The 18,254-nt window shown below is 42.3% G+C and overlaps 1 protein-coding gene across 13 annotated transcripts in view; it reads left to right on the forward strand.

Moving 5' to 3' along the window:
• FRYL (FRY like transcription coactivator) overlaps window positions 1–18,254 on the forward strand; it is a 144,847-nt gene that overhangs the window by 95,000 nt on the left and 31,593 nt on the right. For all 13 annotated transcript variants that reach the window (XM_060278893.2, XM_088660892.1, XM_060278896.2 and 10 more), the window contains 14 exons: window positions 438–697; window positions 1,813–1,953; window positions 6,092–6,260; window positions 7,139–7,223; window positions 7,511–7,623; window positions 8,663–8,813; window positions 9,783–9,886; window positions 10,299–10,484; window positions 11,631–11,832; window positions 12,420–12,541; window positions 13,221–13,411; window positions 14,797–14,891; window positions 15,974–16,581; window positions 17,942–18,039. In XM_060278893.2, the coding sequence (XP_060134876.2) occupies window positions 438–697; window positions 1,813–1,953; window positions 6,092–6,260; window positions 7,139–7,223; window positions 7,511–7,623; window positions 8,663–8,813; window positions 9,783–9,886; window positions 10,299–10,484; window positions 11,631–11,832; window positions 12,420–12,541; window positions 13,221–13,411; window positions 14,797–14,891; window positions 15,974–16,581; window positions 17,942–18,039 (2,525 nt within the window). The remainder of the gene's footprint in view (window positions 1–437; window positions 698–1,812; window positions 1,954–6,091; window positions 6,261–7,138; window positions 7,224–7,510; window positions 7,624–8,662; window positions 8,814–9,782; window positions 9,887–10,298; window positions 10,485–11,630; window positions 11,833–12,419; window positions 12,542–13,220; window positions 13,412–14,796; window positions 14,892–15,973; window positions 16,582–17,941; window positions 18,040–18,254) is intronic.

Consider the following 18,254-nt stretch of genomic DNA (forward strand, 5'->3'; position numbering starts at 1 on the left):
GTGCACAGCTGGTTTCTTGTTTCATGCGATTTGGGAAACTTATTACTTACAGACTTCTGGTTTAATTGTGGGTCACACAAAGGAGCTGTGTGTATGATCAAATGCTTCATTATATATCTCAGCTTGTTAAGTCAATGTTTGATTGCCTAAAGCACGAGCCCTTGTGCTTTCCCACTGGTTTTGCACAGCTGCCTTTTCTCTCTAGAGGCAGGAATTCATACAAATGAGAGGGACCACACCTTTTTTCATATGACCATGAGAGTTGATCTAAGCCTCCTACCAGTATGAGTAAAGCACATAATTCTCCTTACTGGTAATCCCTGTAAAGAAAATGAAACACATTTTTCAACCCGGGGTTCTGCAGCTAAGAAGACCATCTAAAATGCATCTTTTCTCATAACACACAGATTTGTTTATCTTTTAATTATTGAATATAGAGGTAAGCCAGAGAATTCAAATGGCACACCCCTCTGGAAGACAGGTGATGCTACACTATCTGCTACCATGGATGAATAATATTGAATTGGTGGATCTGAAACCTTTGCCCACAATTCGGCGACAAGATGAAGATGAAGAGGATTCCTTGAAAGATAGAGAGCTGATGGTGAACAGCAGGCGCTGGCTAAGAGGCGAAGGTTGGGGATCACCACAGGCTTCTGCTTTGGTTTTAAACAACCTCATGTATATTACAGCAAAGGTAAACTAAAGGGTTGGGTCTTAAGTGGATTTTCCATTTTGAGGTGATACAGTTACTAGTAGGAATGCTACGGGTAGTACTAGATACTGAACTTTACTGTGTAACTCAAATCACTGATAGCAAAATTGTTCTAAAAGTTATAGAGGAGTCGCAATAGGCTAAAACTTACTTTGAGAAAGTTCATTAGTATATCATAGTGCTGCTAATTTGCATGGTGAGCTATCTCCCAATGGTTCAAGCTAAGGTGGCCCATCTTTCCCCCACCTAAACCACCATACAGCCTCGCTAGACGAACGCCCTGTAAGATGAATTTTTCGCTTAACGAAAGGATTTTTCGAGCGGAGGTTGCCTCGCTAGACGAATTCGTTTTGCGAAAAATTCGTCTAGCAAATCGCGGTTTCCCATAGGAACGCATTGAAATTCAATTAATGCATTCCTATGGGCAAAAAAAATATCAATGCATTCCTATGGGATTCGCTAGACAAATTTTTCGTTATAAGAATTGACCCGTGGAACGAATTAAATTCGTCTAGTGAGGCACCACTGTACATGATTTCTTCATCCATCCAAGACAAGTTGACTGCTCAGGAGCACATCTAGCTTGTCTGGGCTAAGTTTCAATTTGCCTTCATCTAGATTCAGAATGTAGATTTAGATAGAAAGGGTGGGGAGATAAGCACAGATATGCTTTTGCATGCACACCCCATTCTTGTCCTACCCTTTTGGTGCTGTCTTCTCAGTGTGCCAAAATATGCCATAACTTATTCAGTTGAACCATCATTTAATTGTGGTGCACTGAGAAGGAAGGGCAGAAGAAGTTGTGTGCACAGGAACAAGGCTCAGGTTTGGAAGCCAGGACAGGGCGAACAATGACAAAGTGAAAATTAACACAATACTCATGGTTGTTTGCTAAACACGCTTCACAGTCCTAGAAATGTTTGTGGGTTTAAGTTGCTTAAATAAAGCTTATCGTTTCTTTTACTATTGACTTTGAAACATATCTCATAGTAAATTATTTTCTTCAGGTAGATACACAAACACACACACACACACGCATATATATGAATGAGATGGTTGAACTTGACGGAAATGAATGTCTCAACATTGTTTTCTAGTATGGTGATGAAGTGGCATGGTCAGAAATCGAGAACGTCTGGATTACTCTAGCAGACAGTTGGCCAAAGAACTTGAAAATAATTCTGCATTTTTTGATCAGCATTTGTGGAGTGAACAGTGAACCCAGCCTCTTGCCTTACGTAAGTGACACCGAAGCTCTTTGTTATGAGCCTGTTTCACTTAAGAATAACTTTTAAGCGATAATTTTTGACAGAGAACAGCTGGGTTCAAATCTGTGCTTGACCAAAGCTCACCTTCAGGTAGTTTCTCTCTCACACATAGTCCAATCTCCCTCGTATAGTGGTTTTAAAAATAAAATGGGATAACTCGTGTAGACCACATTGAGCCCTTTGGAGGAGGAGAAAAATACTTGCAGAATGTATTTCCTTTATGAGAATGTAATCCATGGGTGTCAAACTCAAGGCCCGGGGGCCAAATCCGGCCCGCCAGACCTCGTCATGTGGCCCGCCGAGCGCCCCAGCCAGCGGGACCCAGCAGCGGGACCTTGCTGCTGAAGTGCCGCGCCGACAAAGCGCCGACAAACAGCTGGGGCCGGAGGGGGTAGAAAGGCGGCCAGAGCAGCGCTGCGTGGAGCGCCCCGAGCCACAGCAGGAGAAGGAAGAGGCAGCTTGTTGGGTCGGTGCCCGGTAGCGCCGTACGGAGAGTCCCGAGCCTCCGCGACGCAGCAGTGCTCTGTAGCACTTTGAATCCTCCTCCTCCTGCCACGGCTCAGCGCCTGGAAACTGCTGCTGCTGCTGCTGCTGAAGAAGAAGCACAGACAAAGCACCCAGCAGCGCCGCGTGGAGGAGGAGGAGGAGGATTCAAAGTGCTACAGAGCACTGCTGCGTCCCAGAGGCTCGGCACTCTCCGTACGGTGCTGCCGGGCACCGACCCAACAAGCCTCCTCCTCCTCCTCTTGCCTCACCTCCTCCTCCTCCTGCCGCGGCTCAGCCTCATGAACGTGAGCTCAGCAGCGGCTCAGCCTCATGAACGTGCAACTGAGGCTTTACGCACGTCTGCTAAAACGGACACCTGCTGCCTCACGCTGCACGGGAAATGCTTTTTGCCCCTGGGTCCCTTCGCGCTCTTTTCTGGCGCTGAATCAAGGCGGCGACCCCCCCTTCCCTTTATTTCTTCCTCTCTCTCTTTCTTATTCTTTCTTTCCCTCTCCTTCCTTCCTTCTTTATCTCTGTCTTCTCTCCGTCTTTCTTTTTCTTTCCTTCTTTATTCCCTTCCTTCTTTCCTACTCTTCTTTCTCTCCCCTCTTTCCTTCCTCTCTCCCTCCTGCTCCCTCTTTTCTTTCTTCCTTCCTTACTTCCTTCCTTTCTTCCTTCCGTCCTTCCCATCTTTCTTCCTCTCCCTCATTCTTATTCTTTCTTTCCCTCTCTACTTCCTTTCGTCTTTCTCCCTTTCCGTCTTCTCTCCCTCTTTCTTTTTCTTTCCTTCTTTATTCCCTTCCTTCTTTCCTACTCTTCTTTCTCTCCCCTTTCCTTCCTTCCTCTCTCCCTCCCACTCCCTCTTTTCTTCCTTCCTTCCTTCCTTCCTTCCGTCCTTCCCATCTTTCTTCCTCTCCCTCATTCTTATTCTTTCTTTCCCTCTCTACTTCCTTCCTTCTTTCTCCCTTTCCGTCTTCTCTCCCTCTTTTTTTCCTTTCCTTCTCTCCCCTCTTTCCTTCCTCTCTCCCTCCTGCTCCCTCTTTTCTTTCTTCCTTCCTTCCTTCCTTCCTTCCTTTCTTCCTTCCTTCCTTCCGTCCTTCCCATCTTTCTTCCTCTCCCTCATTCCCTTATTCTTTCTTTCCCTCTCTACTTCCTTTCTTCTTTCTCCCTTTCCGTCTTTTCTCCCTATTTCTTTTTCTTTCCTTCTTTATTCCCTTCCTTATTTCCTACTCTTCTTTCTCTCCCCTCTTTCCTTCCTTCCTCTCTCCCTCCCACTCCCTCTTTTCTTCCTTCCTTCCTTCCTCCCTCCCTCCCCTCCTCTCCCCTCCCCTCCCTCTCCCTCTCCCTCTCAGAAACATAAGATGCTGCTTTATACTTCTGGCCCTTAAACCCTGGAACCAGGAGAGCAGCTCCAGTGAGTCAACCTCAGCCAGTCCCTTTGGTGGTGGTGGCTCACTGGCAGAACATCTGTCCTGCATGCAGAAGGACCCCAACATCTCCAGGTACCAGTAGCTCTGCAAAGCTCCTGCATGAAACCCTAGCGAGCCTCCACCACCCAGTGCAGATACCAAAAATCATTTTTCAATAAATTGTACAATAATTGTACATTTGAATATCTACTTGCCATTATTCTGACTATGTTTCTGCTTTCAGAGCTAGTTATTACTTACATTATTACAAAAAAACAGTAATAATTGAATGCAGTGACAATAATTTATGATAATAAAGAGTGGACACATAGTCCTACAGATACAACCGGCCCTTTGAGGGTGACCAAACTGCTGATGCGGCCCCCGATGAATTTGAGTTTGACACCCCTGATGTAATCCATAACCCTTTGAAGTCAATTACAAAATTGCCATTGATTGACCCTTCCATGAAATATTGCAGTACAACATCAAAGGCTGAAATAATGTTTGCATATAACATTTTAAAACGTAAGTGTGCTAATAATATTCAATCACTTTGATGTAAAGAAGGAATCTTTTATATTGATTATACCTCTGGAGTTTTATTTAGGTTATCGTTCTTATTGTGGGCTCTTTATATTGAACGCATCCTTTAATATTAAATTGAACGAACAATATTCAGTTGCTATAAGATGTTTTAAGACTGGGGAGATTGACGTTTTGGGGGCTAATGGCCACATTGACCCATGGGCAACCCTTGGGGGAGTCACATGTAAAAGTGGACATGTCAAGTCTTCTACACTATGTAAAATCATAGTCTTTCAATCTTAATTTCAGTTTTTAAACTTTTTTTCCTTAGTTTAAAGCAGAATTTTCGGGAAGGGCTTAGGTGCAGTCACAAGAGCCTTTTGGCATCACAGAATCGCAGCAAGGGATCTGCAGGTGTAATCAGTAAAAAAAAATATGGGAGGACTGGGGCCACTCAAAAAACTTTTGGCATCAAAGTGAAGGACCTAGAGCAGGCATGTCAAACCTGCGGCCCTCCAGATGTTTTGGACTACAATTCCCATCTTCCCCAACCACTGGTCCTGCTAGCTAGGGATCATGGGAGTTGTAGGCCAAAACATCTGGAGGGCCGCAGGTTTGACATGCCTGACCTAGAGGAGCAGTCAGTAAAACATGGGAAAAAAGAAATGCAATAAGCATATTTAAGGGATGTTTGGAAGCTCATAAAAACCGAAGGAGCGTCTCTACCCTCATCGTTCTGCCTGGACACTGAGGTCCAGTACCGAGGGCCTTCTGGCGGTTCCCTCGTTGTGAGAAGCCCAGTTACAGGGAACCAGGCAGAGGGCCTTCTCAGTAGTGGCGCCCTCCCATCAAATGTCAAAGAGAAAAACAACTACCAGATTTTTAGAAGACATCTGAAGGCAGCCCTGTTTAGGGAGCCTTTTAATGTTTAATCGGTTATTTTATTTTTTATTTTTCTGTTGGAAGCTGCCCAGAGTGGCTGGGGAAACCCTGGGCAGCTTCCAATAAATTGTTGTTGTTGTTGTTGTTGTTGTTGTTGTTGTTATTTGGAGACCACAAAAAATTAGGCATCATAGGAGGAAACCTACTGGTGAAATCAATAACTTTTTTAAAAAAACACCCTAGAATAATTACAATGTCATCTTAGGGGGCTTCTGGGGGGGCACAAAACCTTTTCGGGGCAAGATATATGCCCCAGGCCATGGGTCAGCAAACTTTTTCAGCAGGGGGCCGGTCCACTGTCCCTCAGACCTTTTGGGGAGCCGGACTATATTTTGGAAAAAAATATGAACAAATTCCTATGCCCCACAAATAACCTAGAGATGTATTTTAAATAAAAGGTCACATTCTATTCATGTAAAAACACCAGGCAGGCCCCACAAATAACCCAGAGATGCATTTTAAATAAAAGGACACATTCTACTCATGTAAAAATGTGCTGATCCACGGGCCGGATTGAGAAGACGATTGGGCCGCATCCGGCCCCCGGGCCTTAGTTTGGGGGACCCCTGCCCCAGGCCATAAGTTAGCCACCCCTGGTTTAAGAGCTATGTGTGCTGGTGGGGAAGTATTTTTGTTTTGTTTTATGTAATTTGACTGCCAATATAAAAAAAATGTTATCCTAACTTAATATTTAAACACAAGCAATATAAGATATCATGTTTAGTGATTTGTTTGAATGGCAGGTGAAGAAAGTCATTGTTTACCTGGGGAGAGATAAAACCATGCAGCTTTTGGAAGAGCTGGTGACTGAGTTGCAGCTTACTGATCCAGTCAGTTCTGGAGTCACTCATATGGATAACCCACCATATTATCGCATCACTTCCAGTTACAAAATCCCTTCTGTCACCTCAGGTGAGGGTATGAATTTAACTAATCATTTGCTGTACTTAAGTGGATATATTTGGGATTGATTGATTGAATTTATATACCATCCTATATCCACAGGTAAAAAGCCTGGTATAAATATTTTCATTATTTAAGTATGAAGCTTCATTTTAACCTTATTCTTTTAAAATCTGAATTGTTAAATGCCTGTGTTGTGAACAATGGAGAGAAAATACTTGTTTGGGAGGAGTTTGGGTGACATGAGTAGTTTACCTGGTGCTGCCTCCCTCACCATTTCAAAGAAATGGGGAAGGGAGAATATGGGCTCTAGATCAGGCATCCCCAAACTGCGGCCCTCCAGATGTTTTGGCCTACAACTCCCATGATCCCTAGCTAACAGGATCGGTGGTTGGGGAAGATGGGAATTGTAGTCCAAAACACCTGGAGGGCCGAAGTGTGGGGATGCCTGCTCTAGATGCAGCACTGTTTGGAAGCTTTGAGAGATCAATGACAAAAGAGCAGTTAAGCATTGGCTCTGCTCTTCGTCCCTAAAAATATGTATTTAAAAAAATCAAGAACAGGGTCACTGAAAGTATTTATTGCATTTCTTTGCAAGCCCAGTCTCAAACTGCTTGGTGAAAATTATTTCAGTTTCAAAGGTTTTGTCATGTTATATTGTGCCCGGGGTGGGGTGGGGATTTCAAGAAAAACAAATCCAAAGCACATCTTGGTATGCACATCTAGCTGCATGGCTCCTTGCATCTTTCATTTGCGCAGGGTTGATAAGTAGAGTTCATATGCAGATCAAAACAAAGCAATAGGTCAGGATGTTTAAGTAACTTCCATAATTTGTGTACATCTCATAAGTTTTTCATCCTAAATATGCTGTTAACTTCAAATTTCAGGAACCACTTCCAGTAGCAATACAATGGTGGCGCCCACTGATGGCAATCCCGACATTAAGCATGCAAAAGATAGCATTGATGAAAAGTAAGTAGTACCTCAAAGAATAACAGTATTGGGAACTGGAATACAAATAAGCCATTTTTAATACCAAAAATGTAGCCAGTCAAGGCAGAGTTTGTTTGTTTTTTAAATGGCTTATTGCAGGTACCTTAGTACAACATGGAGGCTGAAGGGGGATGGGAGTAAATTATGAGACCCAATGTTGAATAATTATGTATATTATATACCAACCTTGAACAAAAGATGACAGTGCAACATTTTAAGAAACAAATGTCTATCTCTAGTTGACACCATCATTTTTATTCCTTTAGCTATGTACATCTAGATATCTACAGTGGACTAAACAGCAATCTGAACCGCCAACACCACAGGCTAGAATCACGTTATAGCAGCAGTTCAGGAGGATCATATGAAGAAGAGAAAAGTAAAAAATATACATATATTACAGTCTCCTTAGTAATGCTTGTTTTAATTACGTACATGAACAGTGTCAGCTGAAAGAGTTTATGGCAAAAATTGTTGTTTTTGCTGGATCCAGACACAGGGCATTCCTCTGATAGGGATGACGCCTCCCCCTGGGGGTGACAAGCAAGGTCCTAAACAGCCTTCTGCCACTTCTCCAGGGGGGAAGAGCCTCTCCCCTCACCAGACGAATCCTGTCTATGGTTGGAGCAGATTGAGTACAACTTACTCTTTTTTGTAAAAGGGACACGGGTAGCGCTGTGGTGTAAACCACTGAGCCTCTTGGGCTTGCTAATCAGAAGGTCGGCAGTTCGAATCTGCATGGCGAGGTGAGCTCCCGTTACTCTGTCCCAGCTCCTGCCAATCTAGCAGTTCGAAAGCACGCCAGTGCAAGTAGATAAATAAGTACCGCTGCGGCAGGAAGGTAAATGGCGTTTCCATGTGCTCTGCTTTCTGTCACGGTGTTCCGTTGCACCAGAAGTGGTTTAGTCATGCTAGCCACATGACCTGGAAAGCTGTCTGTGGACAAATGGCAGCTCCCTTGGCCTGAAAAGTGAGATGAGCATTGCACTTAACCATCCAGGGGTCCTTTACCTTTACCTTTTTTTACTCTCTTTTGTGGAAAGCCATTGGAATCTTTTTATTATTATTATTGTCCTGTTGTTGAATATACGGATTTTCTTCCTGTGCCATTTTTATATTTTCTCTTGTTTGCTTGTGAGTGGGTTCTTTTTTCATCAGTGTGAGGCTTTCATAGTGATAGCTTCCAGAAACATGTGGGAACATCCTTCCATGCGATCAGCTCAGCACATATAATAGGGGGTTTTTTTGGGGGGGGGAGACTGTAATATATGAAGCAAGTTTTGGAATGCAAAACAGTATTGGGAATCGTATGGAATGCAAGGGTACTACATGCATATTTGAAAAGAACATGTTTCTGCTAACATGAATGCATTAAACTGAACTCTAATATTCAACTATAAAATGAATACTTTTGATAGGCGATTCAATGCCACTGTACTCAAACTGGCGGCTGAAAGTGATGGAACACAATGAAGGAGAGCCTTTACCATTTCCACCTTCAGGGGGCTGTTGGTCACCACTAGTAGATTATTTGCCTGAAACAACCTCCCCAGGCATGTCTCTTCATAGGTAAGCAATAAATGGAAACAATGCAAGTACCTTTTAATATTCAGCATGCATGTCACAATTGCCCCTTCCCCAAGAGATGGGAAGATCAGCTGTTTGTGCCTTACACAGGAGGAATGGTTGATATCCAATATTGTAAATTACGGTATTTGTAGGGGGAAAGTTTCAACCCATGCTTCTTGAGTCTCTCTGCCTTTGGGGACACATTGCCGTAGTAGTAGTAGTAGTAGTAGTAGTAGCAGTAATTTATTATTTATACCCTGCCCATCTGGCTGGGTTTCCCCAGCCAACAAAATATTAAAGATACAATAAAACATCAAACATTAAAAACTTCCCTAAACAGGGCTGCCCTCAGATGTCTTCTGAAAGCCAGATAGTTGTTTATTTCCTTGACATCTGATGGGAGGGCATCCCACAGGGCAGGCACCACGACCGAGAAGTTCCATTTACCAAAGCAGAGGGCCTATTGTCTTGTTAGTATCTTGGGGAAATCTCACCCAGGAAGACTCTCAGGTTGCAGGTGGATTTTTGGTCTATTTTTGCAGAGCTGCTCTTAGTGTTAAGATGTTAGGGACCACCAACATTCTGAGTATCCCTCCTGTCTGAAAGAGTAGTAACAATAGTTGTGAACTAAACCTTCCTTTACAAGTTTTTGATTCTGTATTGCCTTGGCACTGAACATGATCAGAAAAATGAATTCAGGTTTGCTTCTTAAATAGAAGCAGTTAAGCTGTGGCATGGTCATATTCAGGCATACTTCATATTCAAATTTTGTCTGTATCATTATAACTAATACTTTTAAACTCAATTTTCCTGAAGAATCAGATTTGTTTTTACTGGTGGTAGCTTTATATGAAATAGTAGTAATGTAACTAGACTACTATCAAAGTTTCATTTAAAAGTATGGCATCTTAAAAAGAAACTGCTTCTGCATTCTGTTCTTTTAACCTTACTAATTGTTTTTGCTTGTAGGTGTAACATAGCAGTGATTTTGTTGACTGACTTGATAATTGACCACAGTGTGAAGGTTGACTGGGGAACTTACCTGCACCTCTTGCTTCATGCAGTTTTTATAGGTAATGACATCTTTATCAAAACTGAGAGACAATGTTAGCTTGTCGTTTTGTGCTTTTGCCTTTTAATCACTTCAAAAGAGGTGGCTTATCTATATTAAAGTAAGACAACTTTGGCAATCGGAGGTAAAGCACAAATTTTGAAACGGAGTAAGGATCACAAGCGGAGAACTCTAGTTTTTAAATTGCATAAAAATATTTGTAGTTTGAAAACACATATTTATAACTCCTGTGTATTGTATACAATATAATAATGATTGAGAGATTATATACATCACTGACTTCCCCCCCAAATGGTAGACCTCTGATACGTTTCGTGTAGCAAACTTGCATTTAAATTCCAATAGTACAAAAGATCATAAGGGTAATGTCATTGTTGCTGTGGTACATCTAACATTAACTTTATTGCTTACAGGACTTGATCACCACCATCCTGAAGTATATGAACACTGTAAATGCCTCCTATTGCATTTATTGATAGCGATGGGCTCTAACAGTAATGTCCAGTCTGTGGCTTCTGTCCTTCTCAGGAACAGGGAGTTTAATGAACCCCGGGTGCTCACTGTCAAACAAACAGCACATTTGGATTACATATTCACAGGTACATTAAATGAATTAAATATTTCTGAAGAAATACTGCAACATTATGTAATGAGGTTAAAGTGTTATAGTGTCAATAACAACATGCACTTTAGCCATTGAAAATAAAAGCTTTATCACAGCCGGTGCATAGCTGGTTGATGAAGGTGCATTATCCGTTAAGAAGGGATAGTACCTCTGGTGGGGGGACACATGGTGCTCCTTCTAGGGTTTGCCCACCTTTGGTCTGCTCCCTGCACTCAGCTCTCACTTGTGGCTCCTAGCAGCTGTCAGCATGCGACAGTGGCCACACCCTGGGAAACGGCTTCGATTGGCCGACTAAACCAGGTGAAAGTAGCCGATGGGTCTCAAACCTTCAGTGAGATAGGGACTTCCTTTTCATCAGAAGACAGGCTCTGGCACATTGAGCAGATGAGACCAACAGTGGATCCAGCGGTCAAGAAGGTGGTTTCTGCACATGCTGTAGAGGGAAGTGAGGAGCAGATAGGTCTCGTCAACCAAGGAAGGTAGCCCATCTAGTAGAAGGAAATGAGCCTAGGCAAGCCTTGGGGCTGTATGCCCCTCTGTCTCCTCTTTCCCTCCTGCACCGTGGAGAGGGACTTGGAAGCATTCGCCTCCAAAATGGATTAATTTTGTTCCTACAGAATGGAGCAGGGAGAGAGCAACATGCAAAGCATGTATAGGCTGGTACCCTCTCCAAGGCTTCGTAATATCCCAACCAGTGGGGCACTCTCTATTACTTTCCAGCAGATGGCAGCACTTTGTCATACAATATAATAACACAGAGTAGTTGATCTCATGAAAATATTTGGTTTGGTTGTTTCCATTTTTATTAAATTACACTTCTAACATCTGTTAGTAACAATTTGTGAAGATGCATTGTTTTGCTCATAAATTCCCTGACCCATAAGATTAAATCCTGCTAGTGCCGAATTCTTGCTTTTTAAAATACAGTACTGTTTGGCTGTTTTTGTTTCTTTCAGTTTATATGACACTGATTTATTGTTTTCTGTTGTATTTTTGTATCGCTTTTAGAGATTTTTAAATATTAAGCTGCTAAAAATGTTTTCAATTGAATGAATAAATAATGTAGATCTTGACTGCCATTTTACTGTATGGGAACTCATTTTTTTCTTTCTATAATTAGGTGTTAATGATTTTATACCAGATCACCAGCCCTCCCCAATGACAGACTCAGGGCTCAGTTCAAGTTCTACCTCTTCTAGCATCAGTTTAGGAAATACCAGTGCTGCCATTTCTCATATGCATAGCACCATCCTCAGTGAAGTTGACATTTCAGGAGAGCAAGAGGAGAAAATGAAATCACTTATGGAGTTTATTACTTCAAGGTAACATTTAAAAGTCAGCTGCTGTTACTTATCTGTATGAAAATGCAAGCATACTATGTTTTCAGTCCCATTGTGAATGTAAAGAGAAAAAGGCAAATAGGCTTGTGCTTTAACATCAAAGCTTTCAGGAGGTACATTATGGTTTAAAGCTCTTGCATTGAGTAGTGATCAGTTTGGCTAGCCATATCTTGCATACTTATGCTATTAGAAAGCTACTAAATATATTATGTTTATCTTTCATAAGTAAAGTCCTTCATAGTGCTTTTTTGGGGTGGAGGGGCAGCCTTACTGGTATGTTTCCCCACCTTGAATTTCTCATACAATCTTAGAATTCTGTTCTTCTCTGAAGTGTTGATAAACACTTCCTAGTACCAAAAATAGGTCAGGCGGTGTTTAGAAATGTCGCAGTATTATTTCTGACAAGAAGGCTTTACACGTCTTCAGATTTGCTGTATACTCGTTAACAGCCACTGCATTTTATATTGGAAAATGCTTGTGGGTAAAATGGGAAGCCTTCCATCTTTATGCTGAATGTTTCTAATATTTCTGAGAAATGATATTTGGGCTTGGTTATTTGTTACTCCTAGGAAACGAGGACCACTTTGGAACCATGAAGATGTTTCAGCAAAGAATCCAAGCATAAAGAGCGCTGAGCAGTTAACTGTATTCCTAAAGCATGTTGTTTCTGCATTTAAACAGTCAAGTTCAGGTATGGTTGAAAAAGTTGAAGTATGGTACAATATTCAGTAAATTCAGTAAAAGAACATTCCTTTAAAATAAATACTGTACAGCTCCTATATAAGAAAATGTTCATGATATATGTTCAGATATACAGTCGTACCTTGTTTTGCAACTGGGATCTGTTCCGGAGCCCTGGCTGCTAGCTGAAAAGGACGCAGGGCAAAGCACGCGCATGGAGCAGTTTGTGCTTTTGCGCATGGGTGAAGCACGATTTAGCACTTCTGTGCATGCGTGAAAGTGCAAACCTGGAAGTAACCCATTCCGGTACTTCCGGGTTTGCCACGGACATTTGCCGAAGCAGACACTAGACAAGGCGGACTTTCGCGGGGGTATTACAGTATATGTTTAACTTTCCCTAGTACTCAGGGGAATGAAGGCAGGAGGTGTATATTGGGTTTATTTAAGAATATATATCTAGTAAGTACAATCATCTCGTTGCTACTAAGGATGCATAATCTGTGTTTCTTGCCATCTCCCTCCTGTACAACTCTGACTCCTTGGCTTCAAGCTTTGAGAGTAAGGTATCGCTCACTGTTTGCAAATGCCTACACAGCCTTTGGCTGCCCGTAAAGCCTGCTTGTGAACTCAGAATCCTTCCTGAACCTCGGTCCTCACTCCACATTCTTACGACTAACTTTATCTTACAGTTGGATTTCAGTTAGAGCACCATCTCAGCGAAGTTGCTCTGCAAACTGCACTTTCTTGCTCCTCTCGGCATTATGCTGGAAGATCCTTTCAGATTTTCAGAGCACTGAAGCAACCTCTTTCTGCAGCCACACTTTCTGACATTCTATCTAGGCTTGTAGAAACTGTTGGAGATGCAGGAGAAGAAGCTCAGGTATGTGCATGTATTGTTTCTTTTAGATCAGTTTTAAAGAGTACCTTTTTCCCTTGTTCACTCATTACTTGTTGGCGTACATAGGCGATTTACCAAATGTTTGAAATAGAATGTCAACATAGTGCACTTGGACTTTCAAAAAAACTTTTGACAAGATACATCACAAGACTCCTGAGTAAGCTTAGCAGTCATGGAATAAGAAGAGAGGGCCTCATGTGGAATTGGTTAAGTAGAGAGTAGGAATCAATGGACACTTCTACAAATGGATGGATGCAGAAAGTGGAGTCTCCCAAGGATCCATATTGAGACCTGCGTTTTTTAACTTGCTCATAATTGATCTTGAGTTAAGGGTGAGCAGTGAGATGGCCAAATTTGCTGAGGATACTACAATGGTTCCTTGGTCCACCAAACTTAATCCGTTCTGGAAATCCATTCCAAAACCAAAGCGTTCCAAAACCAAAGTGCACTTTCCCATAGAAAGTAATGCAAAATGGATTAATCCATTCCAGACTTTTAAAAACAACCCCTAAAACAGCAATTAAACATGAATTTTACTATCTAATGAGACCATTGATCCATAAAAGGAAAGCAATAAACTGTACTGCAGTCACACACTCAATCAATCAATCAGTAGCTGAACTGGGTTCCACACAGTCACAAAAAAAAATAACAAAAAAGTCGCAAAAACAAAAATGCCAAATAAATAGCAAAAACAGACAGACCTTAGCATGACACTCAAAATGGAAGTGTGGCATTCAAACTGGAAGCATAACACTTAAAACGGAGCTTCTGAAAAAAGTTTGCAAACTGGAACACTTCCAGGTTTGCAGTGTTTTGGTTCCAAGTTGTTTGAGCACCAAGGTGTTTGAGAACCAAGGTACCACTGTATATTGTTCGGGTCCAAAGGTGGGAGAAGGGGCTACCAAACACCACCAGCTATCTAGGAGGGGAATGCCCAACCCTGAGACCTACAGGGACTCATTTTCTCACTAAATCATGGTTTAGGGTGACATGTGACCCAATGTTCTGCACATCCTAAATGGATGAGAGAATGGCAGATGGATTCACATCTATCTTAAGAACATAAGAAGAGCTTGCTGAATCAGGCCAATGGCCCATCTAGTCCAGTATCCTGTTCTCACGGTGGCCAACCAGATACCTGTGGGAAACCTGCAAGCCAGATTTAAGCACAAGAGCACTCTCCCCTCCGGGTTCTCAGTATCAATTTTTTTTTATCAATAAAGTCAGAGAAGCTGTGCAGTTTCTAGCAAAGGAAGAAATCCACAATTTATGTGGCTAGAATATAACATATGCAAGGGGCTTTACTTTCTGTCATCTGTCTCTAGCACTAATTTTCTTTCAAAAACCTTCCCCCCCCCTTACAGGGTTTTGTCATAGAACTACTTCTTACCTTGGAGTCAGCTGTTGATACACTAGCGGATACCATGAAGCATTATGATCTTCTCGCTGCACTTTCCCAGTAAGAATTGCTGGTCGTTTACTTTCGTTTGTTTCTGAAATGTTTCTTGCAACATCTTGGCTATGAAATTGCTTTGTAATGGATAGGGAAGGGATGCATGGGCCCTGAAGCTGACTGTCGTAGTTGCAGAGAGAAGTTGAAAAAACCCCAAACGTATCTACTTGCAGACCCAGAAATGAATGGAATTGTTGACCAAAACTGTTGGTTGGGGGACTGTTTAACACAGCTTGCCACACAAAATTCCCTTTCCTTTCCACTGGCTAAAGTATTCAGACTGACTGAAAAACTGACTGAAGCTGGCATGATTGATACGCATAAACCATAAGCTTGTAAATTCAGAATGTAGGATTTACAGTAAAATCCTATGCATATATTCTCACAAGTAAGGCGCATTGTTTTCCGAAGGGTGTAGGTACATATGCATAAGTTTGTCGCTTTTATCATTCAGAGTGCATCCAAACACATATATACAACAAAAACTGATTTATTACACACACACACACACACACACACACACACGGTCTTTTCTGCAGTGGCCCCACATTTTTGGAACTCCTTTCCTCAAGAGCTTTGTAAAGCTTTTCTTCAGTTGTTTTTAGACAGGCCCTGAAGACTTGTTTTAATTTTATCAAGCCTTTTCTTAATTGGCTTGTGGTGTGTATTGCATAATTTGGTTTGGATTATATACTGTATTCAGTTTAGTGTTTTTTAAAATATCCATCTGGATGCTTTAGTTGAGATTCCTGCATTGCATGAGGATTTTGGAGCTAACTCTCTGAATAGAGAAGTGTCTCGACTACCACTGTTTCACGGTGATCTGAAGAAATCAGCATTTTTCTTTCCTGTGCTGAAGCTCTAGTTAGACCTGCTAGTGTTTAAAATGTTGGGAGTAAAGTTTTGTTGATCTGTTCAATACAAGAAACATGCAGTTTATTCTGTTATCATCAAGCAAGCAAAAGAAGCAGATTGTACAAGGTTGCTCATTTAGTATCTGAAATTAAAGGATGTTAGCCTCCCTTTTTTTAGTGCTATGTGAGTGTGGAATGTGACTCTTAACATGCCATATTCTCTTTTCATTTCAGCGCTTCATACTACGATCCACTATTGGGAAGCAAACATGCAGCAAACAGGAAAAGCACTGGTCAGATAAACCTAAGCACAAGTCCCATTAGCAGTGGCAACTTTTTAGGCTATTATAGTAACATGAGAAGCAACTCTTTGAGACTGAGTTTAATAGTTGATCGGAAGAGCGATCGTCGCAGGAGCAACACACTGGATATAATGGATGGAAGGATAAATCATTCCAACAGCTTAGCAAGGACTAGAAGCCTTTCCTCCCTGAGAGAGGGAGGAATGCACGATGTGCAGCCCACTACTGATCCTATGAACCTGATGGCTACCATATTTTGGATTGCCGCGTCTTTGCTAGAATCAGATTATGAATATGAATACCTCCTGGCTCTCAGGCTGCTCAACAAACTTCTTGTTCACTTGCCTCTGGATAAATCTGAGAGTAGGGAAAAGATTGAGAAGATGCAGAGTAAATTAAAATGGAATAACTTTCCAGGCCTTCAGCAGCTGTTCCTGAAAGGTTTTACCTCCGTTTCTACGCAGGAAATGACTGTTCACTTGCTCAGCAAACTTATCACAGTCTCCAAACATACGTTGGTGGATCCCTCCAAGTTAGCAGGTATACTTTTAAAATGTAAATGTGCGGAGCCATGCTGTACTGAACTGTGAAGCTAATTAATTGTGAGTTATAATTGAGGAACTGTGTAAAACTGACTTGAAAAACGAAAGATGTTCTATAAAAGCAGAGTTCATAACAGTGCAGAGGAAAAAGATACCAGAACCAGATTAATATATTCCCTTGTCACTCCCCTCCATAGCTGCCAAGTTATCCCTTTTTTAAGGGAAATTCCCTTATGTTGAATAGGCTTCCTTGTGAGAAAAGGGAAAACTTGGCAGCTATGCTCCCCTCACCGACCTCCATCTCCCTGACTCAGTTTCCTTCCCTAAGGCCGCAGTGTGTTCTTTCTTCTTCATATCACAGTATCTCACCCCATGAGGGGCAGACTATCTCCTCTCACCTCCCAGAATGCGCTCTCTCCCGCCCAGTTTCTTACTAAAAGGCAGCAATCTCTCCTCCTTTCCACCCCTCCCCACTTTCTTTCCTCTCTCTTTCTCCTCCTTCCATCCTGCTCCTCCTGAGGTGACCCATTTAGGCACTGAGGTCGATTCCTGCAAGGGTCAGTCTGTGTGCTGCTTACTTCCTTTAGCAGCTCAGACAATCGCCATGACAACAGTCCACTGTCCACCTCCAGCTTTAGAGGCAGTATGCTTCTGAAGACCAGTTGCCGGACCCCGCAGGAGAAGAGAGTGCTGTTGCCCTAAAGTCCTGATTGCCCACTTCCTATAAGCATCTGGCCAGCCACAGTAAGAACAGGATGCTGGACTAAATGGGCCACTGGCATGATCCGGCAGGCTCGTCTTAGGTAAAGGTAAAAGGTCCCCTGACCATTAGGTCCAGCCACGGATGATTCTGGGGTCACGGCGCTCATCTCGCTTTACTGGCCTAGGGAGCCGGCATACAGCTTCCGAGTCATGTGGCCAACATGACTAAACCGCTTCTGGCGAACCAGAGCAGTGCACGAAAACACCGTTTACCTTCCCGCTGTAGCGGTACCTATTTATCGACTTGCACTTTTTGGCGTGCTTTCGAACTGCTAGGTTGGCAGGAGCAGGGACTGAGCAACGGGAGCTCACCCCGTCGCGGGGATTTGAAATGCTGACCTGATCAGCAAGCCCTAGGCTCTGTGGTTTAACCCACAGCGCCACCCAGCAAGCTCATCTTAGTGTTTATAAAAGACAAATATTATACAGAGAGACATTGTAATAATGGCATGATATAGTAGATTTCTCAGAGAATTAAGTTTCATACTTGCTGGTTTTAGATAGCTTTCCTGTGTAAGAATTCTTGGAGAAAGTGGTCAGAAAACACTGGGAATGTTTTTGTACAGATAAATTATGCTTCATATTTTTCCGTGCAGGATTTCCTCTTAACATCTTGTGTTTATTGCCTCATCTAATCCAACATTTTGATAACCCAACTCAGTTCTGTAAAGAAACAGCTGACAGAATAGCCAAGGTATGTAGCAGACTGACACCATTCAGAAAATTACTTTTGGCTTCCATAGTGAAGGCAGAGATAGAAATGTGATTAAACATCTGCTTTTACTAATGAGCTATTTGTTCTCCAATATGTTGGCAAGGCATGGAGGGGTGAGGCAGTAATAGTCTGCCTGAATGAATGATAGAACACTTGGGAAACCACATTAAATGAGGTGCCAAAGTGTAATTAAT

Source organism: Zootoca vivipara, chromosome Z1 (assembly GCF_965207765.1).
Source record: "Zootoca vivipara chromosome Z1, rZooViv2.hap1.1, whole genome shotgun sequence".
Taxonomy (NCBI): Eukaryota; Metazoa; Chordata; class Lepidosauria; order Squamata; family Lacertidae; genus Zootoca; species Zootoca vivipara.